Here is a 21,803-nt window from a genome sequence, read left to right on the forward strand (position 1 = left end):
TGTGGGAGGGTCTCATAGGATCATTACTCCAAAACAAAATACCATATAAATTTCCTCATTAAATATTTTAACAAACATCGCACCTTCTTAATAGGTACCAAAAAAAAAAATGCAAATTTCTTCCTCATTAATATGCTTTAACTACCGTATCGTATGGTGACTATAGGCACTCTATAACTATGATGAAAGTTTATATGCGATTTTTTTGCCGAACTTTTCAAAAAATGGCAATTTTAACCATTTAATCGTCGGCGATTTACTGACTGTCGTCCTAAGCCTTTTGCTGCTGCTTAACTTCTTTCACAGGCATGAGAGGGAAAGAGAGAGAGAGAGAGGGGGGGAAAAGAGTGAGAGAGGAAACCGAGAGAGTGTGGTTAGGAGTTAAAGTTTATATGTGATTTTTTTGGAGAACTTTTTAAAAAAGGGCAGTTTAAACCATTTAATCGTCAGCGATTTACTACCCGTCGTCCCAAGCCTTTTGCCACTGCTTAACTTCTTTCACATGCATGAGAGAGAGAGTGTGGTTAGAGTGAGAGAGGAAACCGAGATAGAGTGAGAGAGGAAAGAGAGAGAGTGTGTTGGGACAGGTGGTCGAAGAGAGGGAAAGAGAGGTTAGGGTTACCTATTTATTCTCTCTCCAAGCATCTCAATCTCTCTCACAGGTTCGGTTCAGTCTCTGGTGCATGAGAGAGAGAGAGGGAAATGGAGAGAGAGTAAAAAAATGAGAGAAAAAACCGAGAGTGGGAGAGACCCCAAAGATAGGGAGAGAGTGGTTGGCGTAACCTCTTTATTCTCTCTTTACCGTTTCAATTTCTCTCAATATCTGTCTCAAATTTACAGGCAGGATCCCTCACTCTTTCAATATCCACGCTTTTCATGCATGCCCCAGTCTGATTTTTCATGCATGCATGAAGGCTCGTGGAAAAGGCCTTTTTTGGGCTTGTATTTTATGTTTAGTGATGGTTAGTGTTTCAAAACGCCCCAAAAGGCCTTTAAAAAAAAATAAAAAAAAATAAAACTGGACGTCCGCTAAGGTGGTATACAAGCCCGGGGCCATCTCCTAGGCGGAAAACCTGGGCGCTCACCTAAGCGTCTAGGAACCCGCCTAGGCAGCTGCCCCAGTGCACAGACTTGGCGGCTGCTCAGGATTCCGCCTCACTTAGAGGAGGAAAACAGTTTCGATACGGTTATTTTTAGTTTTTTTTTTTTTTTATACTAGACAAATTTATTGTGTTTCGGGATATTTTTCGTTTTTTTTCTTTTTTTTTTTTATATAAAGGGACAAATTTATTATCCTTAGGTTTATTTGTAACCTAAATTTAAACAGAAAAAACCCCAAAAACCCAATTTTTGGTGATTTTTTTAGTATTGAAGGGTTTCTCAAAGTTATGAGAAATTGATCAAAGCATCACCCATTAATATTAGATTTAATTTGTGATGTTTTATAAATCTATTGGAAAGTCTTTTACACGATTTTGAGTCTTTAGAAGCATCTTTGAGGTGGAAGTTTGGAGATTGAGCAATTAAAGTAAGTGATTTTTTTTTTTTGCTTGATTTTAAAATTGTTTGTTTTATTTTGATATGTCTTCTTTAGGACCTACTTGAAATGGGGATCAGGGTTGAAAATATGGATATAAGCGGACATAAAACGATTTAAGAAACATCTTGGTGGTATTAAAGGGGATGTTGCCCATCGTCAAAATGTTCTTGAAACTATCGGAGAGGAGATTTAGCAGTATATAAGTTATGTACAACAAAAACATGAACAAAATCCTTGTTAGTTGAATAGATCTAGTTCTACTACTTATAGAATAAGTGATTCGGGTTGGAAGTATAATTATAAATCAAAACCAAACGATAAAAATTGTATAAAGTATACTTTTTGTGAAAAAGATACCAATGGGGTTATTAACTGATTCAAGAAACATCTTGTGATATTAAAAGGAATGTTGTTTCTTGTAAAAAGATTCCTTTAAATTATACAAGATGAGATTAGAATTACTTAATGGAGACAAGGGAATTCAGAATTTCTTGAATATAGTAAATAATCTTGACATATGGAATGCTATCAACAGATTTCTTAAGATTTAAGCTATGTTTCTATTCAAAGACATACATTCTTTTTAATGCTCGCCACTTGAGCCTTGGGCTTGGACCCAACTCATTTTCTCTCCAACACGTTTTCTCTCTAGCTCTTACCTTTTCTTTTCTTGTTGGGGTGACCGGAAATTATTTTCAAGTGGCCGTAAAGGAGGCAAGAGTAATATACAATGTCGAACAAGCTGATGGATTAACATTATGGCCCCCACATATAAATATTTTTAGGGACCCAAGATGGGGTAGTTTTTTTTCGACAAATCAATGAAATTAGACATTAAAACAGCCTACCAAGATAATAAAATAAGATGAGAATGCTTTTCAATTAAGGAGGAAAAAACTTGCAATATTTTTTTCTTTGATATCCAAACTGGCCAACTTATCAAGGAGAGAATACATTCTTTGTTGGTTTTTCTTGTTGCTGCGGCCCCGAAAAAATTAGGTGTGAGCCAAAATATGGCCTTAGGGTCAAGCCCGGCCTCCATGGCCCTAGGACCAGGATAGGTAGGGGTGGAACTAGGGTTGGAGAGGGTTCGTGTCCAAATGACTTGGACCCCAGCAAGGTCGGTTCTGTGTCTAGGACAGGTCTTACCCAATATAAAATATATAGGACATGTACTAAATAATATATAAAATAAAATTCTAAATTCTTTTTCATATTTTAGAGCTAGGTTTGGGTTAAGTCTAGTTCCAAATGACTTGGACCTGACCTGGGTCAGGGTGAAACCTAGCCCGGTCGCACCAGACCCAACCCATATCCATCCCTAGGGCTAATTTCACTTTGTATTTTATTTTTTCTTTTTCCTATTTGGATCTTAGGTTTTGGCTCTCACCGGGCTGGCGCAAGAAAGACTCTAACTACTATCACAAAGGAAATTACCGTGTGAGATAGCCCTTACGATGCCTACCCAAATGGCTTTATGAAATAGGTGACAGGAAATGAGAAGGCTAAACAGAATAATTTTTTTAATCTGATTTGATAAATTTCTCACCTAGCATGTTAGGTTTCTGAATACTCGTTTGGATGCCAAAATAAGAACCCCAAATATTGGAATTCTACTAGGATTATGTACTTGACTGGCGAGAATGAAATAACCTAATATACACTTATATCACAAGTGTGCAACAAACTACAATGTTAAATAAGCCTCTGGTTTGCCTCATTTATATAAGGTTGTAAAATGTAGAATTAAAGATGAAAATCCATCAGAAGAGGTTGTTTTAATATTGAAATACCTTCTAATTAATCATCTCAACATCGAGATGTATGAATATAAAAAGAGAGAAAAAAAAAAAAACAAAGAGATTTTGAGTTTCAAAAATAATTCAACTTGAAACACATTATCTAGACTTGTCATTTTTCAAGATTTTCAAATATTTATAAATCTACTTAGATTTTAACCATTTTTGGAGTTTAAAGTTTTATTATTAGATATAAAAATACATTTTGAGATAATCCTAAAGATTTGTACATCAAAATTACATATTATAAAAAAATTTAGAGGTGCACCTTAATTGGATTGTTTAAGGTTGCAACCTTATAGAAACCACACCCTTTTAATATTTTTCTCCCCCACAAGGCTGAAATTATTCTTTGACCATGCTCTCTGCACATGAGGGCTGCTGGGTGCTTGAAAAACCTAAAAAAATTAAAAAAAACCACTTTCCCCTTTCAGCAACGCCAACGAGAGCACTACCTGTCGTCTCTCGTCCCTTGTCGATACTGAGAGTCCATGCTTCTATATTTTCTGAGCTCTCTCGCTTTCTCATGGTGAAGGTTTTGGACATGGAGGAAAACAAGTGGAAGAAGACTGCACTCCTTGTTATTGATATGCGGTCTCTCTCTTCTCTTTTCTTGGCAGTTCTAAGCTTACTTTGGAACTGGTAACAATGTTAAGCCCCCTGTTATTATAAGCATCGATGTTTGTTAGGAAATTATATTGATTTCTTTCTTTACAGCATATATTGCTTTCCATTTCTTTATGAAAATTAATATTCGGGGCATGAAGTTTGTTTAATCTGTTCTAGAAAATAGTTTTAGGGTTTCTATGGGTTTTCTAATGATCTAAACTAATTCTTTGTTGATTTTTCAACGGAAATTTAGTGTTCGTGGCTATCTCCTACATGCCTACATAGAAATTTTCTTTGTTTTCCTACAAGGAATCCAAACACACCGTTGGGTTTTCCCTCCAGTGTAACATCTTATTAAAGCTCAAAACCAAGTATATGGCATTGCTTCATGTTAACCACATGAGATTTCACATATATTATAATATGGCTTTTGTACCATTATTGATAAATAAATTCCCTCGAGAAAAGGGCATGAGAGGCCACATTTCCAACATATATCAACATTATGTTAATGATCATCTACTGGATATGCATGGAATTATGGGATATATCATGATGAGAGATCTGGAGGTTCCAAAATTCCCTCAAAATGTTCAGGTTCACAATCTGTCCTTGAAAGCAAGAAAAGCTGGAATTCAATGGAGTTCATTGTCATAGAAACATTTGTGGGTATAGAAGATTTGCAAAAAATGCTCCTATGGACAGCAAACATGCTAAGTTGAACCAAGTCCATGACCCTCCTTATTGAATAACTTGAACCAGGGCCGAAAGGGGCTATGAGACGAGACTTGCTAAGCCACTAATGTAAGATTCCAGGTGTTTTAGGACGAGCATTTGAAATATTGTATTTAAGCTGATACAACTGTGAGTCGTTTTGGAGCCTTTTATGGCTCACCTATTCGTTTTCCAACTTTCAATTCAAGATCTGCCTGAACTACTGGATTGAGATGATCACTGTTACAGGTCCCGGATCTTGTCCTTCTAGTAACATTGTATGCGGTGACTTAAGCTAATTTGGATGGACCAATTTCTGGGAACAGGGCTTTTTTTTTTTTCCTCCGCCCATTTAGTATTGAAAAAGGACCTACTTGGACCACTCCTACCATATTGTGGTGATGGACTTTTGATGACTCTCTTGTCGAAAGAAATGATGAAAACACTCGGGACCCTGCAAAATGTGAACCTGCTTTTTCACTCACTAGAAGTTCACTTCCTTCCTTGATGGAATAATGGGGCCTTGATCTGTAGGTCTAACTAACAAGGTTGAGATTCAGCTATTGAAGCCTAGGGAAACGCCACCAAAATAGCACCGATCACTATCAACTTTCTTGACACAATGAGCTTTGCAGATATCTCAGTATTCATGCAGCTAAGTGCATAAAAATGCACTCCTTTAAATCAACAAAGGAACATGTGTGTGGGGGTGTTGTATGTATGGGTGTGATTCATTGATGATTTGTGTGATTACTTTATTGCAATATTGTGCGGTACAAATAGCAAATGATCTGAATTCTTAGTTTTCTTGTTGGATTGTTTGGCTCTTAGAATGACTTCATCCTACCTGGTGGTTCAATGCATGTTGGTGGAGGTCAATCGATCGTTCCTGCTGTGGAAAAGGCCGTTGCTATTGCAAAAGAGAGAGGGGCCCTTATTGTTTGGGTATGCCTGTGATGGTTATTTTCTTGTTTGTGCTATAATGGCTGTAGTCTCCTAGCATTCTCTTTTATAAAATAATAAATTAATAAAATGGAATAAGCAAAGATTCCCATTGGCTTTCTTTTTCCTATGACTCATACTTGAACTCCAAAATGGACAGTTTTCTAAGGTGATGAGTTGGTGTTTCCCCAACCCATGTACAATCTTCTGACATCTTTAATATTTTTATGATCTATAATGTTTATGCCTATTTTTTTGTTACAGTGAATTTAAACTTCGTTTTAAGACCTTGAATGGACTTTTGAAGGAAGCACAATTGCAATGTTTGAACCTGTTTCTTAGCTCACCCATATCCAAGAACTGGAAATAACACATTTTCTTCTCGTTTCCCACTGTTCATTAGTAACCATCCCCCAATGGAGTTTATTCTTTTTGTGATCCTTTATTTTTCTTTGTTTATGCATCATCATGATATTCTTCTTTTTTATCTTTCTTAACAAGTCTCATCTCAATATACATGATATCATGCAGGTTGTTCGTGAACATGACCCTAGTGGGAGGGATGTCGAATATTTCCTTCGACACTTGTATGGTGTTGGGAAGGAAAGGCCGGTCTCCAAGGGCACCAAAGGTGCTGAACTTGTTGAAGGCATAAATTGGTGAAAACCCGCATGAGTGTATTCTTTGCGACTCATCTCCATTTACTTCTTCGAAGTGTTGGACTCACAGATATTGTCGTAGTTGGTATGTTTAAAAATGAGCATTTTAATTAAGGGTGTCGTTTGCATAAGTTTGCAACCTTAAACGATCCAATTAAGGCAGACCTCTAAATTTTATCATAAATGTAATTCTTATATAAAAAATTCTTAGGATGCCTTCAGAATTTATTTTGATCTCTAATTATAAAATTTTAAACTCTAAAAATGGTTCAAATCAAGTATATCTATAAACACGTAATAATTTTGAAATGGACGGTCCAGATAATGTGTTGCAAAATACACTATTTCACGGACTCGAGACCTTTTTCTTTTCATATTCATACATCTCGATGTCGAGATGATCATTTAGAGGGTTTTCCAACATCTAAATGACCTTTTATGAAGGGTTTTTGAGGTGCATCTTTAATTCTACATTTTAAGACAACCTTATATAAACTTTTTCCTTTAATTAATATTCTACAATTGGTAAGGGCTATATCTGGTTTTGGAATTCCAAATATGCTTCTAGAAAAGAATGAAGACAGAAATCATGGTCTTGGTTAAGTCTTTCAAGTAATGTAATTTGCATATGCTTGACATGACCATCATTTGCTTTTAGAAAACTTTGTTTGTATCGATTATGTCATCTTCAAGCTCCACAATTTTTTCTTGATTCTTATTTCTATAAACAAATCCTCCTATGTATTATCTGAAAGCTAATGAAAATATTCAACTTTGACAAAATTTCCTTGAAATGCTCCCAGTCTTTTTCCTATGTGCTCGTCCCCCAAAATGTGATTCTGTTTACGTCTGTTAATTTATCTTGTCTAGGTTGCTAATAATTTTGATTATTCAAGTTCATCTCATCGAACTTGGACAGGAAGAGTCTGACCTAGCAACATCATATTAAATAGATCAAGCATCAGCAACTTTCTTTTAATAGATAATGTTAGAATTCAATAAACTGAGTTATATTCGCAAATGATTGGGATTATTGCCATCCAATATGAAATCATGGGCATGATGGGTACTTAGGTAAAGAGTTGGAGTCTTCAGCACAGGCCCTTGACTAATGGTGGTTCCCACTCTCTTCTGTCATGGTAATTCATTGGATCTGACATTGATGATCTTAATGGACTATGGTTTTCCTTAGTCGATAAGATTATGGTAATGCTCTGATTTTGAATAAGGTATTGAATCTTTATCATGCATAACTACATTTAGTTACTTTATACTCTTTCTAGGAGTTCAAACGCCAAATTGTATAAGGCAGACTGTCTTCGACGCGGTGGCACTGGACTACAGGTCTGTCACAGTCCTCGCCGATCAACAGCTGCTGCCACTCCTGAAGTGCATGAAGGTGATGTACATTTCTGTCTAATTTTTCTTTTTCTGAAGTGGATCATAATCTAGTGGTATGGCAATGGGGCATCCACCATCCATTCCTGATTGACTGGAGATTAGACCCCAATACCGTTAGTCTCTCGTGGGGTGTGCATGGTGGATACACCCAATGGATTTGCTTTTTGTCTTTTTTTTGTTCGAGAGAGAGAGGGAGAGCGCATGCATGGTGTGTCTCTGCATACACGTTGCATTGTTTTCTTTGTGGGTTTTGTGAGCTTTGAAATTCTCTTGATATAATTTGCTGCTGAACCAGCAAATCTCTTCGACATAAAAAATTTGGGGGTGATATACATTTCTGTCTAATTTTTTTTTTTTTTTTCTTTTTCTGAAGTCGATCACAATCTAGTGGTATGGACAATGGGGCATCCACCATCCCATTCCTGATTGACAGGAGATTAGACCCCAATACTGTTTAGTGTCTTGTGGAGTGTGCATGGTGGAGGATACACCCAATGGATTTGCTTTTTGTCTTTTTTTTTTTTTTCGAGAGGGAGAGCGCATGCATGGTGTGTCTCTGGATACACGTTGCATTGTTTTCTTTGTGGGTTTTGTGAGCTTTGAAATTCTCTTGATATAATTTGCTGCTGAACCAGCAAATCTCTCCGACATGAAAAATGTGGAGGTGGCCCACTCCAACATTGCTTGAATGGTGGGGATAGATACTTTCTGGTGGTGCTCGCCTCTCAAACGTGATGTTGATAGACACTTTCTGGTGGTGCTCGCCTCTCAAACGTGATGTTGATAGATACTTTCTGGTGGTGCTTGCCTCTCAAACGTGGTGTTGTATGTTTGTGCTTATCATAAATTTTTGTATATAAATCATGCATCTTATGCTAAAGAAATCTGTTACATTGGGGATTTTTTTTTTTTTTTGATAAGATTTCATAGGATTGGAACTTGAGTCGTAGTGCTATGAAAACCGCTATCGCCTCGACTCAAGCCTGATTCCTACATTGGGCACTTTGTCACCAAATCAATCAAAAAATATTTTGTATTCATTTACTGTTTGTGCTCTCAAACAAGGTAATGCTGTCTCCGTGCCTGCACGCGCTCGTGTTTCTCGGCTTGTGGCAACCCATGATCATTTATGTTTATAGCAACCCATGTGTACGTATGTTTATGTAGCTCATAAAATGCTAATGTGAGTTTTTTTCAGGTCGGGAGCAATGTTTTAAAACCAGGTGATTTGCAATCCGTATCGCTAATTTAGATGGGAATCGGTTGCGACCAAATCACTTCTAGGATGGGATGGGTTCCGACCCGATTCCCTCCTAAAACTTCCCATTTCATAATTTTTTTATTTTTTTATTAAGCTTATCTTTTTTTTTTTTAAGATCCCCTTAAATCCACACTCATAAACCTTAATTTTAATTTAATTTAATTTTTTTATATTTTCTTTCCATTTCATAATTTTTTTTTATTAAGCTTATCTTATATTTTTTTAGGTCCCCTTAAATCCATACCCATAAACCTTTATTTTAATTTTAATTTTGTTATATTTTGATTCGAACGGATCCAATCGGCATTGTTGACCTAGCAGTTCGACACAATGATCCGCCCCACTGATTCGGGTTTTGAAACATTGGTTGGGAGCGTATATGTATATTTCTTATTGATTATGGATAGAAACACTGGTTGGGTATGTATATTTCTTATTGATTATGGATAGACTTGGGTGCATTGTCATCAGTTGCACTGTCCATCAAGATAATGGATTGGTTATGGAAAGAGATCACGAACCATTCGTGGTTCCGCTATCTCTTTATCACCATGCATCATTTCCATGGACGATGTTGATACAGTCCATGTTAATATGGACCTAATATGGAATTACAGTCCGTCAGATTGTAGTGTGTTGTAGTTTTTTGTTTATTTGGGAAGAAAAAGTAGGTTTATACGAACTTAATGCCGACACCATTGATGACAAAGTCGCGACATTACTATGAGACCATTTACTTTTGGTACAAGGAGTTTACAATTACTTACAAGTTACAACTATCTAATGTGAAATCTGATACCTTTAAATGTATCACAAAGTTCAAAATAAATTTCTTTCGAACTTTAAGCTTGGTCAATAGAATAAATATGCCATGATTAAGATTAATTGTGATCCCTTTATAGCAAAGGTAAATAGTCTCATGGTTTACTTTTCTTTGAAAAAAATAAGTGACACAATAGAAAGGAAAAAGTTTATATAAGGATGCAACCTTATAATGTAGAACTACGGATGCACTTCAAAAATCCATCGGAAAAAGTAGTTTTAATATTGAAAAACCCTTTGATTGATCATCTCGACATCGAGATGTACGGCCATGAAAATAAAAATATTTTAAGTTTTAGAAATAGTGTATTTTACAACATATTATCTACACTGTCCATTTTCAAGATTTTCATATGTTTATAGATCTACTTGATTTTAACCATCTTTGAAATTTAAAATTTTGTAATTTGATATAAAAATAAATTTTGAAATAATCCTAAGGACATTTTACATCAAAATTATATACCATAATAAAATTTGAAAGTGCACCTTACCTCTATAGCTACAGATGCATTTGTATGCCAACTGCGCACCCCAATAAAAATGGGGAGTAGAAAAATTGAAAAATAAGAATATAATAGCAATGCTATGGCCTAATTCCATATATTATTGTTGATTTTTAATTTTAAAAATTACACCTGAAGGCTTCCCTCAAATTTGCCGGCATCTTACTTTAGTCTAGATGTGTACTTTACAAGAAGTCAAAATTCACTTAACTCAAGTACTTCTTCAAATGAATGTTCTAAAATTTGTCTAAATTCTTCATATTCTGCAACTCAAGTGAGGGTATTTTCATCATTTGATTTTACTAAAGCTTATGGAGTATTTTTATCATTTGGAATAGGCATTTAGATTATGCCTTGAGAAAAATAATGAAAATGCCGTCCTTTACTCAAGGTTGCAAACCAATACCACAAGAAGTAATTTCAAGGGAAAGATAATTGTTAAACATCATTAGGCTCAAGAACCTCAAGTAGAATTAAATGATAAAACTGCAATCACTTGTTCAAGATCCGAAATCTAGAACAATGACAGTATATGTATCTTTAGAAAAAGGACACGATTAAATTAGTCCACTGATTCATATGAGATATGTGTCCTCTCTTCATGATCCATTCTTTGAGATGAATTTTAAACTTAATTTTTTCGAATATATAATATCTAACATGGAGATCATTAATATGTATAATTAAATAAATTTGAAAACTAAAAATGATAATATTTTGAAAAAAAAATTAGACCCATGGATTTTATTTTATTGGAAGGCCCACCACTTTAGATCCATAAGATGGATGTTTTATGCATTGGTAGATGCATAAATCACTTTTCGTTAGAGCACGTTCGGTATGCGTGAAAAATATTTTTTTGAAAATATTTTCACGTGAAAATTTTTTCTCATTTAAAAAAGTTATTTATGAAATAAAGGACTAAAAAATCTCTCTACTTCAGGCTTAAATCTCGGGTAACTTAATTTTCTCTTTGCCCCAAAACCTCTCTCTCTCATAATTTTATCACAATGAATACGTATTTATCCAAGGAAAAAGCTTCTCTAAGGTGTTAATCTTGTAACCATAGCATATAGACATTGGGATGTAAGGATATGGAAAAAAAAAAAGAGAGTTCATATTCTAAAAATAGTATCTTGTAATTTATTATTTAAATCATTCATTTTAATATTTTTAAGCATTTATAGATATGCTTGGTCTCCATCATTTTTTTAGCTTTAAACTTCATTATTAGAGATAAAAAACTTTCAAGTCATTGTAAGGTTTTTGACACCAAAACTGCATCAACTAACCAGATTTAAAAGGTGCACTATGATTATTTAAAATTGACATCTTTTAGCTAGCTTGGTGAAGTTGGTCTCTTCATTTTCCTTTAAAGTGTTTTCGTTCTATTGAAGAAAAATTACATCAGGTTCAAATATTTACAGTAAAAGGAAGTCGCACCTCAAAAAACCCATTAGACCATGTTGTTTTGATGTTGGAAAACTCTCGAATTGATAATCACATCATCGAAATGCATGGATATGAAAAACAAATTCAAGTTCTGATAGTATTTTATTTTGTAACAATCATCTATTTTTAAGATTTTCAATTATTTATGCCTAAGTTCCACATCCATATAATTGAGGGTGTTGCGAGCATGTATACTATGCTCCCTCGGGGGCATAGCTTACTTTTGATCCCTCGGCCAGAAAACCTCCTTGGGAAGGTTTTTAGGATATGAAATTTTGGAAACGACTAAAGAATTATTAGATGATTGTTCTAAAGAAAATTGAAAATTGATTTTCTACTGCTTAATTCTCACTACCTACAAATTGGACGGTCTCTATTCAATTTTGAGATATTATTTTTTTCAAAGTGTCTAGAGGGTACAATTAAGAAAAAAAATTTTATTGAGAAAAATCTATAGGTTGAAGAAGTTATATATCCCCAAAATTTGAAGGGTGTGGTTTTCATAAGGTTGAAACCTTAAACAATCCAATTTATATCATATTATTTTAGAGTAAAAAATTCTTAAGATTATATGAAAATGTATTTTTATATTTAATTATAAAATTATAAACTCGAAAAATGGTTAAAATCAAGTAGATCTATAAACATATGAAAATATTGAAAATAAACGGTCTAGATAACGTGTTGCAAGATACACTATTTTTGGAACTTAAAATATTTTTTTTTTTCATATTTATTAATTTCGATGTCAAGATAACCAATTAGAGGGTTTGTCAACATTAAAACAACCTTTTCTGATAAATTTTTGAAATGGATTTGTAATTCTACATTTAAGGTTGCAACCATATCTAAACTTTTTTCAAGTTTGAGTCCTAAAATGTAGAATTACAGGTGCACCTCAAAATCCATTGGAGAATGTTGTTTCGATATTGAAAAACCTTCTAATTGATCATCTCGACATCAAGATGTATGAATATAAAGAAAAAAAAAAAAGATTTTGAGTCCCAGAAATAGTGCAGCTTGCAACATAGTCCTTTTTAAAGATTTTCATATATTTATAGATCTACTTAATTTTGATCATTTTTGAAATTTAAATTTTATAATTAGTTATGAAAATAGATTTTGAAATAATCCTAATAATTTTTTACAACAAAATTATACATTATAAAAAACTTGGAGGCGCGTCTTAATTGGATTGTTTCAGATTGGAGCCATATAGAAACCACACCCTAAAATTAATTCTATGGGTTTTAACCTGAGGGAGGAAATGTACATCTTACGCCCGCGTCTTTGAATACCTCGGCTTATTTTCCCGCGTAATAAACAAAGGAAGAAACCACAAGGAATATATATGCACAGGCCGGCATTACAGTCCAAACAAGCATAGTTCACCCTTTTTTTTCCATCTTTTCCATCGGAAATGGAGACAAAGTTTTGCACCAAATTTGAGCTTTTCTTTTCGAATTCTGGAACTCCGAACCTCCCGTTTCTTCTCACAAACTCGCTGATTTTTGTTCTTTTTTCTCTCTCCTGTCATCTCCATTTCTCCTGTTCTGGTTCAAGAACAGGAGAAATAATCATCTGGGCTGTGGTTTTCAGCAATTTCTCCGGTATTGGCTTCTCTAGGAAACATTATAGGACTTCAAGTTGATCTTAGATGGAGGATTTGCCGAGTGATTCATCATCTTCTTACGATCGTTTTGAAGATCATGAGAATGGGGACTCTGGTGATGATATTGCAGAGGATTCATTCAATTCTGGTTATACCGATGATTCAGAACTCAAAACCATGACCGCAAAGGTATGATATTTTTCAGGGAGATTTGGATTTCACTTGTTGTGATTGTTTTACAGTTAAGGCTATGTTTATGGTTACTCAAGTTTTTAGGCCTGGAACATCTCACAAATATTTCTGTGTTCTCCTGTGAATTCTTTATATGCCACATGCTTTGTGATTATTATAACATTGGTTATACATTTCATTTCACCTACAGTTTGGTTAAGTAGCTAATATGATTTTGCAATATTCGATATAATTGAGAGACGTGATGCAAAAAAACAGTTCAGAAGAGTAGGAACTTGTTGATCTTCACTCTCACCCAAACATGAAACCACTACTCAGCCACTCAAAGTTGCAGCTTCCTTATACAGCACAGGAGTAACCCATAATATGTAACCTTGTATATATACCTGATTTTTTTTTGCCTAACATCATCTTGGTGGTCATCTTAAAAATTGGTTGTCTATCCTAAACGCCATGCTCGATCAATGGATAGACAATAAAGAATTAAGAATGCTTCATCAAATTCATCTTCAGATACCATATTATTCACATACATGTAAAATTATCTTTTCACATACAAGGTTTGGAAATTTGTGCATATTCTGGACTCATGTGCATGTACATCATATTTGACACAAATCTGTAAGCATGTGAAATTTGTACATTTGTTAGTCCCAAATATGGGTGATCATTAATACAAATATGTAATGATACATTCTAAAATTATTGGTCCTTTTGATATGTACAAGACCTATGCCTGTATTGAAATTTGTGATCCTCTTTTCTACTTAGCATAACGTACAATGAGTCTAGTTAATTACCCACGCGCCGCATATGCTAAATTTCTTTGTGAGTCAAGGAATATAAAATTTTCAGATTGGTTTTCGTTGCTTGAAAGGCAATTGTACCTGGCAATGATTCTAGTAAAGGAAAAGCCATATACTCATTTTTTTCATCTCTGGGCATTAAGCTTATTATATGGTTCTTACAGCAAGAATGCACAAACCATGGGCTATATATCTCTCTTTCTTGTGGGTATGTCAGCAGTAGGATTTGAACATGGGTTATCGTGTTGCATTTTCAACACTGTAGCCAATCCATGCCTGATTCCCAACAATGACTATATATCTGAAACACCAATTTATACTGTCTTTGCCCCTATTCCAAAACAAAGCCATTGTTGCTGGTTTCCAGATTCTTTTGAATCTATATTCCATAAAAATTCTGGAAAGCTCAGGGATAACATCAGTAGGCTTAAATCTTGTGACAGGTTGAAATATTCTTGATTGCAATATGTGTCTAATTTATTTATTTTTTTTTTTTTGCAGGGGATAAGTCGTCTTTGTTCCGAGCTCCAGGAGCTAAGAAGGAAATCAAGTGAAGATTTTCAACGAAGCATTTCTTCAAACTATTCTGCATTTATCGGGTAATTTTCTTCTCATTGGTGGGATGAATTTGGGTAGATGTTGCTGATCACAGCTTCTTTTGTAGCATTTTTCAAGCTTTTTTATACCAAAATGCACAGAGCCTAAAGTTGGAGTCTTTGATATGTAATTGTTACCTTGCTAGTCTCCATTTCCAGATGAAGTCAGGTACTTTCTTGAATTTGTTGACATATAAGGGTGTGGAAAATAATTTTTCTGGAAAAAAGCTTTTGATTTCATGCCTTTATTTCATTCTCCTGTTTGAAAATTGTCCCCTTGCTGTGAGGACCAATCTGTTCCATATGCAGAAAACAGTTGCAGTTTTCTAGTATTTTGAAACTACTGGTGTCTGTTTATTTACTTCAGAAATGCAAGCATTTGGATGGTTTTCCCTAGATGTACTTGGTTCAGCTTTCAGTCAAGAACATATCTCATTACCAGTTCATGTGTAGAATACACTCCTGACTTGGACCCACTATGTGGCTTGTTAATTGGTTCTTGGGCACATTTTATTCATTTCAAACCCAAATGCACATTAAATGCACTTGCACAATTTGTTCTCCACTTACCTGGTTCTAGTGTCATGCCACCGTGGTATGTGGAAATTTTCTGTTTTCTTACTGCAGGATACTCTTTACTATTGTCTGGTAAGCTTTGTTCTTTTCTTAACAAAATTTGGTCTCCTTACGTTAAAAGTGATATTTACTCTTGGTAAAGAACAATGTAATGCAGATGACTGAGGCAAAACCACAGTTCCTTGGGTAGGTCAATGTCTATATATGTGACAATGGTCATGGCGAGAGAGTGCAGCCCGCTGGAACAAGAGAAGACCACAATGGTGGGTCCCACTCTCTCTTTATCACCTTCTGTCACTTTTAATGGACAGAGATGACCCAATCGACAATGGTTTCTCCATAGTCCATGTGAGAGTATCATGCACACTATTCTTATGTCACTGCTTTGTAACACTAAGGGACTTTCTCCTTCCATAAGCAGAATTTTCAAAGAAGCTAGGGACCTGGAGAAAGAACTGATGGAACTGGGACATCATGTATCAACACAGCGGAAGCTCGTGAAAGACCTAACAAACAATATCTATATAGAGGTCTTATCCGAAGAGACAGTGGAAGCTATCATTGGAGAAACTGTAGATGTGGAGCCGCATCCTCTATCCAAGCTAGAGATATACACCAATAGTATCTCGGAGATTTTGGATTCTCTTCTTGTAGAGCACAGAGTAGATGAAGCTTTAGTTATAATCGAGGATCAACCTGAGGTTTTACGATCCTTGGAAGATGAGGATGAGTTCCCACCACAGGCCTTGCTATTCTATGATTCTGCAATATCTGAAAGGAGGTTTAGGCTTGCAGAGCAATTGGCCCAAGTAGCTGAACACCCAAGAGTATGCGCACCTGAGTTTTACAAAGCATTATCTGGACTTTGCAGGCTTGGAGACAGTCATCGAGCACATTTATTATTGCTCAAAATTTTTCATTCCAAGCTTGCCTCCAGTATTCGAGAGTTACATTTTACAAAACCCTTTTTGCATGGAACATATGGCAAACAATTGGTAAAGTTGGTGTTTACTTTGATTTCCCAAGCAGCAAGGAGCTCTCAATCTATATTTGGTGAGACATCCCCTTATGCTTCAGAACTTGTTCAATGGGCCCGAGAAGAAATTGAGGCTTTTGTTCATGTTTTTAGTAAGTATGCAGTGTCCATCTCAGAGACTACAGGTGGGCTTGATTTGGCTTTAGAAGCCATGGAGCTAGCATTGTCTTGTTGCTCTTTGCTGGAATCTGAGGGAATATATTTATGTCCTTATTTGATAAAAAATGTTCGCCCATGCATGAAGCGCGCATTCAATGCACATATGGACCATTATAAAAAGGTTATTGCTATTTTTGCAGCTAATGATGGGTGGGTCCTTGGAGCATTTCCCATTTCAGGAATTCTTGAACAACAGTTCTCTGACATGGATAATGCAGACAATTTGGAGTTTTACTTGCTTACTAGCAGTGGACGCAAGTTTGTTACAATGATTCAGGTATGTTAGAGTTCTTTCACAGTAAAACTTGGGAGATCATTGTTACTTCTTGAGAAAGTATGAACTATTGAAAGATTTGGTCATCACAGTTCATTGACATGATGGACAAACCTGGTGGGTCTCACTCTTTCTTCATCACCATCCACAATTTCAATGTACAGTGATGATCCTATGGACTATGACTTTTTCATTTCCATTGTATCATAGTATACTTGATTACTTTCGTGCTTCATGTAACTTTAATCCTGAAATTACATTGTGGAAATCTTGTGCTACCTAGGGACATAACCAAGATGACAGGTTCAGTGAAAAATAGGTTAAAACCAATATGTTATGTGCATGGGGTATGTTAAATATAGTTTATTCCTATAACTTCCTGGGCTCATTTCCTGCGGTGCAAGAACTCAACTTTGTTCATCTAGGGTTTTAGTTGTACTCCTTATTTCCGCTTAAGCAGAAAAGAACTGGAAATATATTCTAAACAATTTACTAAGAAACTGAAAAGATAATAATATATTGAGTTATTCTAGTGATTGCTTTCCATCTAATTGTCTTCATGGAATCATGGCAGAGTAATAAGCACCTGTTGCACCTTCTTTTTTATGTCCAGGCCATTATGGAAGATGCATTCCCATTGGTTACAAATTTTCAAATGGAAAATCCAATCCTTGATGGACTTGCTGATCTCTTCTATTTGTATATTGACATCCTTAGAAGAGCCATTTCAATCAATAGAGATACTATTGAAAGAGGGGTACAGAGATTTAATCCTGCAAAAACACTATCCCAACAGCTTTCTCTTTTGGCCAATTCATTATCACTTACCACCCACGTCTTCCTAAACATTGCTACAAATAAATTTGGGTTTACCAAATTATTTGATGAGGATTGCCCTGAGAAGAAAGAGATTTCTAATTGGATGACCTCAATTCAGAAAGCATCAGATCAACTTATTGACTATTTTTGTCAGCATTTTGTGGATAAGGTTATGTCTGCTAATGATATTGGAGTAAGGTTGGATTCGGGTAGCTATGTTAATGTTGAGGGTGAAGGCGAGTCTTTGGATGAAGATTTAATGCCATCATCTGCTTTCCAGGTATGATGCTTTTCGTTGAGTAGTTTTGTAAGAAAAGGACCTTGTAATATCAGCTATCTCTGGATTTCATCTTAGTTCCCCTCTGTCCAGTTTCCAGTCGTATGTTTACAGAGAGCTAGCAGAAAAACCAGAGCAAACTTTTGTGTCTGTTATATATATATATATATATATATATAGACCTTGTGTAGAAAACCCTAAAAGCAATCCACGAAAACACAAAAGAAAGAGACAACCAACCACAACATAATGAGAGCTTCTTTACTGGCAATAGAGAATAGGGTTACAATAGCTCTCTTTCTCACGCCTCTCTCTTCTCTCTGATTACAAAGAAATAAAAAAAAAAAACCATCGCTACAATATATAGAGTCCCAGGGAGATGGTACAAATTATCGAAATAACGGATACAAAATTTTCCCTCATGGACTGCCGCCCCCGAACCCCCGCAGGGGCCAAGTCCACCAAGTCTACTTGGCAAGACGATTCCTCCGGGCCTCAAGCCCTTTGGGGAAAAAAAAACCAGAGCAAATTTATTTGTCTATGTGATATATATATATATATATATATATATATATATATATATATATATATATATATATGTATATATATATATATATATATGAGGAAAAGGTCATGTCAGCCTAATGGCATACTACTATAGTAAACGCCAACGGCCCAAATTGAATCTGGGCCGATCTAACGATCCTAAATGTCCGGTAGAATTTGAATTTAATTTTTTTCTACAAATCAGGATGATATGAAATTTGGAACTTGTATGCATAAAAAATAGGTGAATCTTCGAAAAATAGAAAAATTTTACATGAAAAAAATTGACCAAAATACTCATGTAAAGTTCTAGGGGTATTTTGGTCTTTTTTGCGGATTATTTTTTTTATATTTTTATTAGGTGTGTCTTGATGAGAAGAACATATCCCTCAAATTTTAAGTGATTTTTATTTATGGAAAAAATTAAAATTTAAACACGAAAAGAGGTCGTGACCGTCAGATCGGCTCAGATTCAATCTGGGCCATTGACGTTTATTGTAGCGGTCAACTAGTGGGCATACTGAATCTACTCCTATATATATATATATATATATATATATAGGAAAAGTCTTAAAAATGCCATAAGGCAAAAATGAATAGTGTTTCGCTCTGCAACAGCTCTCATAGAGCCGTTACGGTTTCTCGTGTTTTGGTGTATAATGTCCAGTGCAGTCAATTTATCCACACCATCCAAAAGAATCGGATGGCGTCGAGCCTATGGGCGAAAACACTATTCATTTTTTCCCATAGGCGTTGCGTAGTGGTCGAAAATGATATATATATATGTGTGTGTGTGTGTGTGTGTGTGTGTTGTGCGTGTCTGTGTATGTGTGTGTGTGGTCTAGATGGCTATCCTATTAGTGGTTTGGAAGTTCATGACTAGATCAACATAGGTGTGGTCTAGATGGCTATCCAGTTTTGACGAAATTGTTGGGGTCATAGAAATGGTTGCTTTGATTTCTTTTTAAGTTTAAGTAGCATGTGATTTCATGTTTTTACTAGCAATTCATGGTCAGGCCTTTTTCGTTGAACTTTCTGAACTTGAGGAAGTTGCTGTTGATCTGTTTATTGGGATGGATGGGATGATGGAGAAGTTATTGGGGAAGGTAATGGAGAACCTTCTGATTTGGGTTTCTAATCATCATGAAATTTGGTCGGAATTTGAGGAAGGCTCCGTTACATTGAGTTCTAATGGCTTCAAACAGGTATGCAAGTCTCTGAATCTTTAGTATGTTGCTGAATTTTCTTTATTGATGATAGAATTGATGCTGCTCACTCATTGAAGATATCCGTCTTTTGTGTGTGTGTATGTGTGCATGTTGTGTTTGTGATCGCCTTCTATCATTTTGGTTAATCTCTTTCCAAATTCACCAAGCCTTATGGTATTTTGGTTAACTCTCTGTCAAAACTGATCAATTTTTATATTATGTTTTTTTGGTAACAGTTTGTTTTAGACATGCACTTTTTGCTAGAACTTTCAAATTCAGGAGGGTACTCGTCTAGTGATATAACTCAGTCTGTGATGTTGCAAATCACTCGTTTGGAAAGAGCGTTCTCTGCCACTGAGTTGGACTCCTACAGGTAATATTTGGACTGCCTGTTAATTTCCCATTTTCTTTACTTGAATTCTCCCTAGCGTGCCTTTCCTTAGGCCCATTTGGCTAAACAAATATCTTTTACTCAAGATCTCTGGTTACTCATCAGTCTCTCTAACTATACCAAGCACATGCTTTTTAGCAGTGGTCTAGAGGACGGTTGGGCTGAAAGAGTTGCAAAAGAAGCTATCGAGAAGCTGAGAGAACTGAGGAATTTGGGACAAGCGCCTTGGTTTAAACCTGAGTCTGGCATCGACGAACTTGACACACTGAATAATGGAGATACCAATGATTCACTTGAGAGAAGTTTCCTGGTTGGAGATGCTTATGATGCAAATGAAGAGTTTGAGAGAAGTTCTTCAGAGAGAGATGCTTCTGATGCAGTTGAGGAGCTAGAAAGAGGTTCTATAGAAGCAGATGATTATTTGGAAGCTGAGGAGACGGAGGGAGGTGCTTTGGATAGAGATTCTTACAATGCAGTTAAGGAGTTAGAGGGAAGTTCCATGATTGACCATGGCTGTGAGGGTGTTGAAGAGTCGGAGCGCGGGTCCTCGCATCGAGATGCTTGTGAGGCAATTGAGGACGGGGAGAGAAGTTTGTTGGATGAGAATGAGCTTCATGAAGAACGCAAAATATTGGGGGCATGTGGAAAACAAAGTATCGGGAAATGTTCAGAAATTGTCAACATTTTGTCTGATGAACAATCGGTAGGGTTGCTTATTGAAAGAAATGTTAGTCCTGTGAAAATGGATGTTGTCCCTCCTATGCAACCTCAATAATTTCCTTTCTTTGTTCTTAGATGCCATGTTTTGTATGTATAGAACTCTTAACACAAATTTTGAGTCTTTCATGATATATGATACTTTGCCCTCAAAACTCTTTAGGTATTATTTCATGAGATGACTTTTTCCCCGTTAGTTTAGTTATGATCCTTTCCTCTTTCAATGATAATTTTAGTGTAGAAGAAGGATAGAAGAAAAGCCAACCCCAAATAGTTGGGATAAGGTTCAGACGATGATAATAGTGAAGATGAATAAGAGAACTGTACAATAAAAAAGGAGGACCAGCAAAGATTGGGAAACAAACACTCATAAATGGCTGCTCTCTATTTCTCTAGAAATACGTACTTCAAAGTTCAAATTGGGTGAACATTATTTAACCAATTCCATTTATTTAGGACCCACGGGTTTTAATTGCTTCTTCAGTTGTTTAATCCAAACAAAAAGTAGCTCTTTAGTTGGGGATGTTTTGATTGGACATACAAACTAATGTTTGTGTTGCTACTCCTACTCCTACATGTCCTAAGGAAATAATATCTTAAGAGATTGTATGAGACCATTTATTTTTAGTTAAGAAATTCACAATTATTTTTAGTCATTGGATGTGAAATCCCTTAGATAAAGTATGTCACAACAACTGAAAAATTTTATTTTGAGCTTTGTGCTAAACAATAACATGTCCTCAACCATAAGATTTCAAATCTAAGAGTCAATGATAATTATATATATTTGCTTTTAATAAAGTGTGTGGTTTCTATAAGGTTGCAACCTTAAACAATAAGGTACAGCTCCAAATCTTATCATAACATATGATTTTGGTGTAAAATTTGT

The 21,803-nt window shown here is 35.5% G+C and overlaps 1 protein-coding gene and 1 pseudogene across 1 annotated transcript; both read left to right on the top strand.

Annotated features, from left to right (window-relative positions):
* Nucleotides 1-3,883: 3,883 nt before the first annotated feature.
* On the top strand, nucleotides 3,884-8,548 carry LOC105421669 (putative inactive nicotinamidase At3g16190; annotated as a pseudogene).
* A 4,536-nt stretch (nucleotides 8,549-13,084) lies between these two features.
* Nucleotides 13,085-21,080, top strand: LOC18447289 (exocyst complex component EXO84A). The gene is made up of 7 exons (XM_020675447.2): nucleotides 13,085-13,506; nucleotides 14,817-14,914; nucleotides 15,909-16,959; nucleotides 17,570-18,055; nucleotides 19,615-19,803; nucleotides 20,043-20,179; nucleotides 20,339-21,080. Exons 1-7 carry the CDS (start codon nucleotides 13,363-13,365, stop codon nucleotides 20,970-20,972), a joined length of 2,739 nt encoding a protein of 912 aa, XP_020531106.2. The 5' UTR covers nucleotides 13,085-13,362; the 3' UTR covers nucleotides 20,973-21,080.
* The last annotated feature ends 723 nt before the right edge of the window (nucleotides 21,081-21,803 follow it).

This window comes from Amborella trichopoda, chromosome 7, assembly GCF_054954075.1.
Source record: "Amborella trichopoda isolate Santa Cruz 75 chromosome 7, AtrichopodaSantaCruz75HAP2 v2.0, whole genome shotgun sequence".
NCBI lineage: Eukaryota > Viridiplantae > Streptophyta > Magnoliopsida > Amborellales > Amborellaceae > Amborella > Amborella trichopoda.